At 44.5% G+C, this 12,856-nt stretch overlaps 1 protein-coding gene across 3 annotated transcripts in view; it reads right to left on the reverse strand.

The window, feature by feature from the left end:
* The window catches only part of Tcf25 (transcription factor 25), a 45,596-nt gene that overhangs the window by 8,937 nt on the left and 23,803 nt on the right, over positions 1 to 12,856 (reverse strand). For 2 of the 3 annotated variants that reach the window (XM_008842142.3, XM_029567837.1), the window contains exons 3-11: positions 11,795 to 11,869; positions 10,968 to 11,086; positions 9,871 to 9,936; positions 5,488 to 5,570; positions 4,083 to 4,213; positions 3,233 to 3,332; positions 2,367 to 2,460; positions 286 to 378; positions 51 to 156 (exon numbers count right to left, since the gene is read on the reverse strand). In XM_008842142.3, coding sequence (XP_008840364.1) covers positions 51 to 156; positions 286 to 378; positions 2,367 to 2,460; positions 3,233 to 3,332; positions 4,083 to 4,213; positions 5,488 to 5,570; positions 9,871 to 9,936; positions 10,968 to 11,086; positions 11,795 to 11,869 — 867 coding nt within the window. The remainder of the gene's footprint in view (positions 1 to 50; positions 157 to 285; positions 379 to 2,366; positions 2,461 to 3,232; positions 3,333 to 4,082; positions 4,214 to 5,487; positions 5,571 to 9,870; positions 9,937 to 10,967; positions 11,087 to 11,794; positions 11,870 to 12,856) is intronic. The other variant, XM_008842143.3, reaches the window with a different exon arrangement.

Below are 12,856 nucleotides of genomic sequence, written 5' to 3' on the forward strand. Positions count from 1 at the left end.
AAGAAAGACACAGCTACACCTTCAAGTCACACTGCATGGCTCACACCTACCTCCCATTCCTGAAAGAGACGTATCAAGTACTCGTAGTTCCGGGCCCGTAAGGCCAGGTGGTCAATAAGCAGCAGCATGCACAGGGGGTCCTCGTCTGGCTCAAGGCTTCCAGAGGCAGCACAGTGAGTGGAGAATAAAGGAGGAAAGAGGAAGTGTTGTCATGGCTGGAGTCCTCACAGACCTGGGGCCACTGTGGTACAGACAGGCAGCCATGCAGCCCAAGTGGAAACTTACCTCAGGATGAGCTTACAGTACTCCAACGCAGTGCGTGGGCATCCTCGCTTCTCCAAGAAGTTCATCTGCTTGTAGAGCGCCAGGTAGAAGCTCCTAGATTCAAAACAGTTCACCATGAATTAGGGCAACAGAATAGGAACAGAGCATGTCAACTGAGAGAGAGGTCCAGCACCATGTCCACCCTCTGTGTTGAGTCAGCCATTTCCTATGTGGCCAAATACAGTGTTTGCGAACATTCCCTATGTGTCTGGAGGAAAGGTATGCTTTTCTTTTTTTAATTTTAATTTTTAAAATATTTTATTTATTTATTATTTTTATTTTATGTGTGCTGGGGTATATTGCCTGCATGTAGGTAAGTGCACCCTTGTCGTGCAATGCCTACAGAGGACAAAAGAGGCCATCGGATCCCCTGGAACTGGAGTTATAGACAGTTGTTAGCTGCATGTGGGTGCTGGGATTCGAACCCGGGTCTTCTGCAAGAACAGTGTTCTTATCTGCTGAGCCATCTCTCCAGCCCCAAGGTATGCTTCTTGTTATTTAGCTATAAATATACTTATACAAGAACATCCAGCTTTTCTGTGTTTATTTTGTTGTTTAAGAAGGGATTGTCTATGTTGTCAAGGCTGACCTTGAACTTCTTGGGCTCAAGCTATCCTTTAGCACCCCAAGTCTATACACAGGTGCCACCATGCCAGGCTAAAACCAAGCATGTGTTAAAAAAAAAAACCAAAAACCTGTCTTTTCCTTTTTCTTTTTTTTTCTTGAGAGAGGATCTCATGTAGCCCAAGCTGACATAAAACTTACTACGTAGCTAAGGATAACCTTCAACTACTGATTCCTACATCCTAGTGCTATAATTACAGGCATATGCCACCATACCTAGCAAAACCTGTTTTTGTTTGTTGTTTACTGTTTATCATATTTAAGGGAAAAGAGTTAAAACCTATTATGATTATATTTAACTTTTAAAAAATATTTTATTTATTATTTTTATTTTATGTATATGAGTGTATGTATGTAAGTATACCCATGTTGTGCAATGTCCACTAAGGTCAGAAGAGGGCATCGGATCCCCTGGAACTGGAGCTAAGACAGTTGTTAGCTGCCATATGGGCGCAATTTAATTTTTTTGAGACAGGGTCTCACTATGTAGGCCTGGCTGGGCTGGAACTCAAAGAGATCTCCTGCCTCTGTCTCCTGAATGCTGGGATTAAAGGTGTATACTACTACACCAGGTTTATAATATTTTATTTTTATTTTTTTAAATTAAATTTTGTTGTATTTCATACAGAATATCTCAAACAGTCTGAATCATCTTTATAGCCCCGTCTCCATATAATCTTAATTTATGTTCAAATTTCAGCATTTTTCAACATTATTACTCTTGAATACATAAAGATATGTGGCTTTATTCATATTGGTGACTTAATTTTAGAACCTGTTTCAAAGAAGTAGGAGTTTAACTAGATGAGACCAAAGCAATATATAGGAACCCAGTACAGGAGACCCTGACACAGTACCCAATGCAGGAGAGGGAACAATGACTATGGTCAAGAAGGTGGGACACTCCCTGCTGGAGCTGACCAGGGTTATCCAGAGAAACAGAGTACTAGATGTGAGAGAGGGAGGGAGAGAGGGAGGCAGACAGATAAATGGGATAAGGAGGGACAGATACCAGAGGATGGTCAGGGCAAGAGATGCATGGGAAAGAGAACATTCTCCACATGACCACTCAAATAAGGCTGAATCCATGTTGATCTCAGATTTAAGACTCAGGACACACAACTGCAAAGCATGCTAAAATAGTCTATCCTCACTAGGAATGCATCTTTTCATTCAAATATATGGGAGGCATGATTCCAGATCTCACTGTTCTATGGCTTGTCAGGCTTACTCCCAACCTTGTTCCCTAAGTCTAGCCCCCTGCACTTCAGCTGTGAACATACCAAGGTCTATAAGGCATCCTGGACCTTCTAGGTCCTAGTGTATCCTCAAGGACAGTTACCCACTAAACTCAAAGCAGTCACCCATGTGACTTGAAGGCAGCCCCTGTAACTCACTCTGGGGTGAACTGTACTTACCTGTTCTCAGGTCTGCGGTAATCCATCCGGCAAGTCCCACTGGTGAGACTGAACAAGGGGTGGAATGCACACTCCATGCTGTACAGCGCTCTCTCTGTGGGTCACAAATACCAGAGGAGGGTGTTACAGACACAATGATCACAACTCCCTCCTTTGATAAAACAAGAAAAGCTCTGGAAGGAGAGAAGTCATGTAACTGGGACCCTGAAAGAGATGGCCCAGGTGAGACTTCCCAGGTATCTTCAATGACTCTGAGTTGTAAGCTCCAGAGAAAATGCCCCATATACCAGGAGGTACAAATGGTGCTGTGATCTGCTATGATCCACACAGGTATACAAACATGCATCACCACAAAGCCTGCACATGCATATTTATAGTAGCACTATTCCTAATAGCCAGAAAACAACCCAAATGTCCATCAACTGATGACAGAGACTGATGAAAGATACAACTGTGGTCTACACACAAAGTATTAAACAGTAACAGACAGGGTGCAGGTATGGTATATGCTCCAACAGGGGTAATGAAAACATTATGGTAAATCAAAATCTTTTTTCATGAACTCTACACTGTAAGTACACCTGCAAACAGAGCACACTAGTAGTTCTCAGGACTGAAGAGTAGGGGCTGCTTTCACAGATGAAAGTGCTTTAAAACAGACAGATAGATTGTGTGATAGCTGTAAAATTCTGGCATACATGAGAAATAATGGATTATACACTTTACACAGGTGAATTTTATAGTATATGAATTATATCTCAATGAAACATCCTGGCAAGACCACCATGTCCGGTGTCATCTTATGAAACAGCATCTGCCTATGAGCTAGAGCTGCTTGAGTGGCAGATACAAGTGGGTTGGCTCACCTATAAGGTCTCGGGCCATCTCTTGATCCTCTTGAAAGCGGCAGGCATCGCTGAGCTGCAGGAGTGAGTCAACATGATAGGGGCTTGTCTGGAGCAGAACCTGTTGAAAAGAAGATAGCCCTGGGGAAAGACTGCAGGTAGGGCCTTTGTGGGACATGCCTCAAAGGGCACCAGGCCACACCCAAGCTGGGAGAAATGATCAATGCAACAGTCACAGTTCCCTTTTAAGTCAAAGTATGTGGTGTGGTGGCTCAGCTGAATCACTGATCTAGTTCAAGGTAAGAACTCAGAACTTGGACTGTATAGCTGTCCATGCTCCAACTAAGAGCAATGGAAACCAGCATCTTTCTTCTCCTCACAGGAATGTGGCAGTATTCTGGGGTCAGGTAGATACAGGCACAGAGGATGTGTTCCACTTGGTTCTCAGTGATCACAAACTCAGTTGTGGCCCAAGCATGGGGCCAGGATACTCAGGACCCTGAATCACAGAGAATACGAGCTGCAGTGGCACAGGAGACAGGATGAGCTACCTGGAAGCAGAGAACCAAGCACACTCCCTTATATACCACCTAAGCTGGAGGCAAAGCAGCTGGGAAAAGATCCCACAGGTACCCTGCAACAGTTCCCAGAAGGGACCTGAGAGCAGAAGGTGGCTCTCCTCTGAAGAGAGACTGCACTGTTCTAAGATTATTTGCTCTGAACACAGGGTCTGATTGCCCTGTACACAGGCATCTTCCCTGCTGGGGGAAGTGGCTGCCCTCAGACATGCCTCCCCCAATCATAGATGGTCCTGGCTCTGGCACAGTGCATTGCTCCTTCTCCACCCATCAGGAGCTGCAGGGTCACGCACTACGATGTTGTTTGGCTCCATGGACTCCACAGCTACCAGGAACTTGTGCTGTGCTTGTTGGTATTCCTCACTGTGCTCAAATGCAAAGAAGGACAGGCCTTTCGTGGATTCCAGCAGTCGCATTGATAGACCTGTAAGGAAGATTGCTCAGGCAGGGTATGCTGCAGGCCAGGCTGTGGTACTCTGCAGGGCTCCAAAGCTCTGTGCAGTCATACACCCTCCTGCTGTTACTGGTGTGAATCTGCCACACGGGCACAACCTGACTTGAGTACTTGGTGCAGGTTGGCCAGCTCTGGGGCTACACTGCCTTAAGATCACAAGTTGACATCTGACAAGTGCCTTAGCAGAATGCCTAGGTGTACCCAAATGGCTTGGGCTTCACTAGGACCTGGAGTCCTATTTTGTTCCTGAGGGTGAATATAAGGAAAATGTCCCAGGGTCAGTGTTAGAGACTATAACATATGTGATCTGCCTGGCCACAGAAACAGTGACAGTGCCCTCATTTTAAATTTTTGTTTCGGTCTTTTCAAGACAGGGTCTCCCTGTAGCCCCCTAGAACTCACTATGTAGACCAGGCTGGCCTCGAACTCACAGAGATCTACCTGCCCCTGCCTCCCGAGTGCTGGGACTAAAGGCATGCGCCACCACACCTGGATGAGTGCTCCCATTTTTTGGATGAGTATCCACGGAAGGCATGAAGTAGGTATGGCACCAGGCCTCAGAGGTAACAGTGACTTATAAGTCATGATTAGACACCCTTTCTCTCTGTACCTTATATATGATATTGGGTATACAGAGACATTTCCCCTGGTAAACCTTAGTCCCTCAGGCCCTCCAAGAAACACACCAATAATTCTTGCGTCTCCTTAGTCACTTCCCACTGATGGCCCTATCAAAGGCCTAAGTCTCTGGCAGGAACATCATGGTCACTGACCTACCTGTACCAATGCACATGTGCACTGTCTTTTCTAGCAAGCGACAAAAGACACTGTGAGGCACTGGGGTTGGCCCTCCAAAAGCACAGGCCCTGAGCTCCTAGGCAGGTCCTCACAGGCACAGGAGGAGGATAGTCAGAACTGTTGGGGAGGGGCACACCCACTATCCCACTATCACTAGCACAGCCATACATCTCTCTGCCACTATGGTGTTCCCCGCTCCAGCCCTGAAGAACTCTCATGCCCCTAGATCCAGCCATGGGGAAATGTCTCTGGATACTTCTCTATGCAAAGTGCTCTAAAGAGGACATTTACTTGATACCCCCTTGCTTCTCTAGACTGTTGTAATTTTTCTTTAAATTATGCATACTTAGTGGTTTGCTATGAAATTTAAAAGCATCACATTTTAAAGGAAGACTTTAAGTAGCAGCAATCAATCTGAACCACTGCCCAAACCCAACATGCCCCACCTGGTTTGGTATATCGGGGCCAAGTGCTCTTAGGGGTCGTCAGCCACGTACACTTGGGATACACACGCTGTCTCTGCCGAGGCCTGAAGAGAACAGGACATATAAACACAGCTTTAACCTTCCATGGTGCATAGAGTTCAGGCTGGGCTGCCTAATTCTATAGGAACTACGAGAGCCAAACTGCAGGCAGGGAAAGTACATGGAAGAGGACACAGTGGTGTACCCACTGGGCAAGACAAGGGTGGGTGGACCACAGCACTGGCAACATAAGTAGCTACCACCATATAATCAGAGAAACAGAAAAGGGGTGACTTCAGGCTGGAGGTTAGGCCCTGAGCACTTGCTTAAGACATGTGAGGCTCCAGGTTCATCCCCAGCACCAGAAAGATAATAGAGTAAGTTCAGACTGCCCAGTAAAAAGGCAGAAGGAGTAACAAAAAAATTCAAAATTGAAAGCCTTAAAAAAAAAAAAGCAAGAATAAGCCAGGCCTGTTGGTATTCTGCTGACACAAAGTGAGCTATGAGCTCTCTTCCCCGGGGTATCAGCCTGAACAAGTCCCTTCGTCATGGCTGAGTGCTGAGGATGAGGTGACTATCTAACTGATACCAACAAAGCAAAGTCTGAAAAGGAAGCAGTGGGAATAATGAAGAACACTGACATGACCCTGGAAGAGCAGTCTGACAGAAATGTGCTGAGGTTAGCAGGGGAAGCGAGGTCTAGCTCCTCATAGATCTTTTGTGGGGCTCGGGAACTATACTCTCCCTATCTCCTGGTCAGATGGTCAGATGGTGACTGGTAAGGCACAGAGGGCAGGGGAGGGGGAAGAGGCCGCCTTACAGAGTCCATGAGGGGAAGAGTTCAATTGAACTAGGTGAGAAACGTGGGTTATTTGTATATTATTCTCTATGATTTCTAGGTAATTTGAGCTACTTCATTAAAACAAAAACAAAACTGAAGGAAAAAGTAACAAGTTTCAATGATAAAAGCTTGTTTCTTTCCCAAAGAGAAAATAAAAAACTGGAGGAGGAAACCAAGTGTACTGGAGAATGGCCAAAAACTGAAGGAAATAAGACAGATAGTCAACCTACAAACAGAGTAACTGGTACGGCGTAACAGTGAATTAGTACTGTCCCAAGTCTATGGGATCCCAACCCCAAAAGGGAACATTTAAAGTATAAATATTCTGCCAAGCATGGTGGCACACATCAGCAGGCAGACCTCTGTGAATTTGAGCCTGGTGCACACAGTTTCAGGCCAGTCAGGGACATAGTGAGACCCTGTCTCAAAAAAAAAAAAAAAAAGAGAGAGAGAAAAAGCCAGACATAGTGGCACATAGCTTTAATCCCAGCATTCAGGAGTCAGAGGCAGGTGGACCTCTGTGAGTTGGAGTCCAGCCTGGTCTACATAGCAAGTTCCAGCCCAGCTGGGGCTACAGGGAGACCCTGTCTCAAAAAGACCAAAAGGGGGAGGGGAACCTAGAAAAAAAAGATATTTTTCACCAATATTCCCAAAATAAAATATTAAAGTCAAAAAAACTTAAGCTAAATCAAGAGACATGTAAATAAACGGGGGATGTTAGAGTACCCAAAAGCCCCATAAAAATAAATAAATGAAAGAAAAAAAAAGAAAAGAAAAAGAAAAAAGTGATGGGGAGATATGGGAGGTGTTGGAAGGGAGTGGGCATGGATTTGATCAAAACACCTTATATGCATGTATGAAATTCTCAATAAAGTTTTTGTAAAAGTTTAAAAAAAAAGAGAGAGATATGTAAATAAGCTAGGTGATTTTGCATACCTTTAATCCTAGTACTCAGGAAGGAGACAGGGAGACTGCTGTCTGGGACTAGCCTGGTCTACATGACAAGTTCCCAGATAGCCAGGGCTACATAGTAAGACTGTGTGTGTGTGTGTAATGTGTATATATATGTATATGTATTAAAAACAAAAAGCCAGGGACTTAGTCATAGTCTAAGAAATAAAAGAAAAAAAAATCCAAAGACTATTTTGTTTTTAAATATTTTATTATTTTTATTTTATGTGTATGAAAGTTATGCCTGCATGTAGGTAAGTGCACCCATGTCCTGCAACGCCTGAGGGGGACAGAAGAGGCTGTTGGATGCCCTGGAACTAGAGTTACAGACAGTTGTTAGCTGCCATTTGGGTGCTGGGATTCGAACCCGGATCCTCTGCAAGGCCACAGTGTTCGTAACCTCTGAATCATCTCTCCAACCTCCAAAGACTATTTTTGTCTATACATTATGACCTTTTTTTTTTTTTTTTTTTTTAGGTCTTTTAGAGTCAGGGTCTCCATGCAGTCCCAGCTAGCCTGGAACTTACTATGTAGACCAGGCTGGCCTGGAACTCATTATGTAGACCAGGTTGGCCTTGAACTTAGAGAGATCTGCCTGCCTCTGCCTCCCACGTGCTGGAATTAAAGGCCTGTGCCACCATGCCTGGCTACATTATGACAGATTTTAAAACTTCCTGTGTCTGCTATGAGGGAAGGATGAGGATGATTCTGGATATAAGTTAGTCTAAGCTGAACAGTGGGTCAGCAACAGGCAGGTTATAACTTCATAAAATGCTGCACACAGGTCAGCACCCATAATCAACCCTAGTATGTCACAGCATAGAGAATAACAACCTGGAAACCAGGCTGTTATACAGACCAACAGAACTCTCTCGTGGTCACATAAAGCAAGTATGAACAGTGCCTCTGCAAGATGTAGTCAGTTATCAAGGGTGACCTGTCAGGGTGGGGAGAATGAGAGTCAAAGGGGTAATGACTAAACCACTTCATTTTTTTTTTTTTTAAACAAGAAGCACTTTATTCTATAACCAGAAAATAAAAAAAGAAGGAACTTTAAGAAACTTAAAAGACCGATCTCTGTGAGTTCAAGGCCAGCATGGTCTACATAGCAAGTTCCAGGACAGCTGGGGCTGCAGGAAGACCCTGTCTCAAAAAGACCCCCCCCCAAAAAAAGGGCAATGCTACTGGGTATGGAGGTACACGCTTTAATCCCAGCACTTGGGAGGCAGAGGCAGGCAGATCTTTGTGCACTCCAGGCCAGCCTGGTCTACACAGTGAGTTCCAGACCAGCTGGGGCTACAGGGAGACCATCTCAAAAAGACAAAAAAAAAAAAAAAAAAAAAAAGCCAGGCATGGTGGCACATGCCTTTGACCCCAGCACTTGGGAGGCAGAGGCAGGCATATCTCTGTGAGTTCTAGACCAGCTGGGGCTACAGGGTAACCATCTAAAAAAGAAAAAAAAAAAAGAAAAAAAAAGGCAATGCTAAGCTAGGCATGGTGGCACATGCCTTTAATCTCAGAATTTGAGAGGCAAAAGGAAGGAGAATTCAAGTCCAGCCTGGGCTACATAGGAGACTTTGTCATACAAAAGTAATCAAACAAAGAGAAAGCTTTCTGGACACTCCAATGGAGAGGTGGAAAGTAGAACACACACTGCTCCCTAAAAAAATTCCCAGAGGTGAACCCTTGTACCCTTTACCCTTCAGGAGCCAAGAAACTTCCTACATTGCTCATCACCATTGGCATCCCTGTGGCTTGTTGCCCAACCACTAAGAACTATTAAATTAGCACAGACAGAACCTCTCACAGAACCTCAACTTTGGGTTATTTTAGTTCCTGATTGAAAAACAAAACTAGGGCTTCAGGGCTACATAGAGACTTCTACGCCAGCAGGAGCTACAGGGAGACCTTGTCTCAAAACAAAAAAAAAGAGGCTAGAGAGATGGCTTAGCAGTTAAGAGCACTGGCTGCTTTTACGGAGGACCCAGGTTTGAATCCCAACACCCATACAGTGGCTAACAATTGTCCATAACTACAGTTCCAGGGAATCGAACGCCCTCTTCTGACCTCCATGGGCATTGTACAACATAGGTGCACTTATATACCTGCAGGCAATACACTGATACACATAAAAATTTTTAAAATGTATTTAAAAAAAAAAAAACCCAAAGCCGGGCATGGTAGTGCACACCTTTAATCCCAGCACTTGGGAGGCAGAGGCAGGCGGATCTCTGAGCTCGAGGCCAGCCTGGTCTACATAGCCAGTTATAGGTCAGCTAGGGCTGACCAAAAAACCCCCAAAACCAAAAACCAAAAACAAATAACAAAAGATGATGATGTGAATAATGGAGCCCAGCTGCACGGACATCTTGATGATTTAACAAACAATCTCTTTGGATTCATTTCAGTCCCAATTCTAAGGGCTCCATTTGGTCACTATAGCTATAAATAGTCTCTCCTCAGGATAAATTCATGGCAATCTTTCTGTCTCAGCCTCCCTCGGCATACCCTTCTCTTAAGAGTATGAAAAGGACTGAAAGAATTTGGAGACCACAGCTCCACTACGAACTTACCTTTGTTCTCCCAGGACTGCCCGAGCACCAAAATATCTTTTCAGCTCTGTGTCTGGATTCAAGTGTCTAAGAGAAATTTAAAAATTTAGAAAGAAAAATCAAGTGTTTCTACAATGACTTAAAATTTTTTTTTGGTCTTTTTGAGACAGGGTCTCCCTGTAGCCCCAGCTGGCCTGGAACTCACTATTGTAGACCAGGCTGGCCTCCAACTCACAGAGATCTGTCTGCCTATGCATGCCCCCCCTTCCCCACTGAGTTTAGGGACTAAAGGCATGCTCTACCACACCCAGCATGACTCTAAAATTTTATAAAGCCACATAAGAATCAAGTAGGGAGTGGGATGTGGTGCTGCCTGCCTGTAAGCTCAGCACTTGGAAGGCTGAGGCAGAAGGATCCCAAATCCAAGGAGCCTTGGGTATATAGTGAGACCCAGTCTCAAAAAACTGTCAACAACCTCTAAGGTAGAGACCAGGTTTCACTAAGTATCTGTAAGACCAACAGATGGATGATGATCCAAATATGATCTATTACTTTACACAGTTCAAGAAATTAAGGTATTAAAAACTGGATGTGGTGGCACACCACAGGTGATCTCTGTGAGTTCAACGCCAGCCTGGTCTACACTGGGGCTACAGGGAGACCTTGTCTCAAAAAGAGCAAAAAAAAAAAAAAAAAAGAAAAAGAAATTAAGACATTATTAGGTAGAGCTAAAGTCCTATGGATGGATTTTTCTTCTCATTATTTCTTAACTGTTTAATAATAAGCTTGATTTGTTTGTGAGGTAGGGTTTCATTCTGTAGCCCAGGCAGACCTCGAATTCATGGCAATCTTCCTGCCCCGGCCTACCAAGTACTAGGATTACAGCTATGAATCACCATTTTATATATATATAAAACAGTACATTTTTTCTTTCTTTCTTTTTTGAGATGGTCTTATGCAGTCCAGGCTGGCTCTGAACTCCCAATCCTCCCACCTCCACTTCCCAAGTGTTGGTATTATAGGTCTGTGCTACTAGGCCTGGCTATAAAAAAAGAAAGTAAACATTCTTCTTTTTTAAAATAATGTTTTTCTCCCATGCAGTGAGGGCAGGGCTGTACCTGTGCTCCACATATAGGACATGCTTCCTGGAGCTCAGTGGAGGAGGGCCTGGACGGTTGAATCCACCACTGTCCTCAATCCTCTCTAAGATGCGATCAATATCTTCTAGCCCATTTTCCTAAAAGCCAAAAACAACCTGTTAATCACTATACTGACTTTTGACCACTAGGATTCTAGGCATGCACCACTATACCTGGCTCTAACTTTACGTTCAATGTACCAGCAGAATGATTTATTTTGAAAAAGAATGATTATATCATATTTATTTCCTAAAAGTCATATGCTGCACATACATTCAGAAAGGAGATGTCTCACTAGAGAAAGCTCAGAATAGCTGGAATTATAGACTCAGAGGGCCCTGGAAGTCACAGGCCAGAAGATCACATTTCACTTCTTCCAGGAAGAGTTTACCTCCTCAGGTAAGTGGCAACATGACTCCTCACTGGATAGTAACAAACAGTAAGATAAGGGGCAAGGGGCACCAATAGGAATGTGATGATGACTGGTGCATGGTGGCTTCTATACCCACCACCTAGTTAAGCCATCAGAGTAAGAGAAAGGTAACACAAGCAGGAAACAGAACTGGGAGGGACACTCACCTCAGACCATAGAACCCAGGGGTGGGGTCTGACCACCAAGAAGCAAAGGGCAAAAGCCAGAAGTAAGATCTGTAATTTTCCCTTTCTTTCCCTGACCGCTCAGCTACACTTCCAGTGGGAAGGAATCAAAGTGTCCAATAAAATCAAACTTTCTCCAGGACCAGCCTGAGGAACTAGCAGAAAACAGAGAGGCTCAGGCAGAGGGACCAGCCAGTCTGAGAACATACCGAGGATTCTCCTGTGCAGCTTTTCTTATTTTTCTGCTTCTTTTTCTTCTTTCGGAGTTTGCCACTTGCATTAGACTAATGAAAGGAGACATTTTAATCAATGGAAAGAGAAATAATCTTTAGCATTAAGAACTAAGCAACAAGCTGGGTATGGTGGTGCATGCCTTTAATCCTAGCACTGGTAAAACAGAGGCAGGCGGATCTCTGTGAGTTCCAAGCCAGCAAGAGCTACTAGTGAGACCCTGTCTCAACAAAAAGAGCTAAGACAAGTGTGGTGGCACATGCCTTTAATCCTAGCACTCAGGGGGCAGAGGCAGGTGGATCTCCATGAGTTCAAGGCCAGCCAGGTCTACAGAGTGAGTTCCAGGCCAGCTGGGGTTACAGGGAAACTCTATCTCCAAAAGACAAACCAAACCAAAACAAAACAAAAAAGAACTAAGCAACAAGTTCAATACTCCATGTGGCAGTCCCTATCCTTCCTTCTACAGTCTCAATGAGTCTTCAACTCATTTCCTTTTGCCCAATAAGAGATACTTCCTTTGGTTTTCCCCAATGACACTGGTGAGCACAGCCTCTCTCATACTCCTATGTATTTCAGGGTTTCCTATGGCCTATAGTGGGTTTAGCTCAGAGGACCATCCAGCCACCTGCCCATTGACATTCACTCTTCATTTTGCCAATCACTCTCTGTTATGCTCCACCCACCCTTAAGATGGGGACTCACTATGCCAGGATGCCTCCATATTGAGCCCTACCCTGTTCTCCCCCAACATCTACTCTCACCAACTCCTTCTGTAAGAACCCAGACTTTGTAAGAGGCTGCATGCTCTGAGTAGGTACAGACATTCCTAAAGTATAACAGGCAGGCAGCCCTCTATATGGTACCCATGAGGCTATCATCAGCCTTAAAATTTCCACACAAACCTCTTCTGGGCTCCTAAGGGCAATCAACCAACTGACAAAGTCAAACTTAGAGAATTCCTTCAAGAAACTGGAAGTACAGGGTGTGTGGCTGGCACCTCAGTTATCCCATTACCATGTGACACCCCCCCCCCCCCCCCC

This window comes from Nannospalax galili, unplaced genomic scaffold (assembly GCF_000622305.1).
Source record: "Nannospalax galili isolate Female #2095 unplaced genomic scaffold, S.galili_v1.0 scaffold2660, whole genome shotgun sequence".
NCBI lineage: Eukaryota > Metazoa > Chordata > Mammalia > Rodentia > Spalacidae > Nannospalax > Nannospalax galili.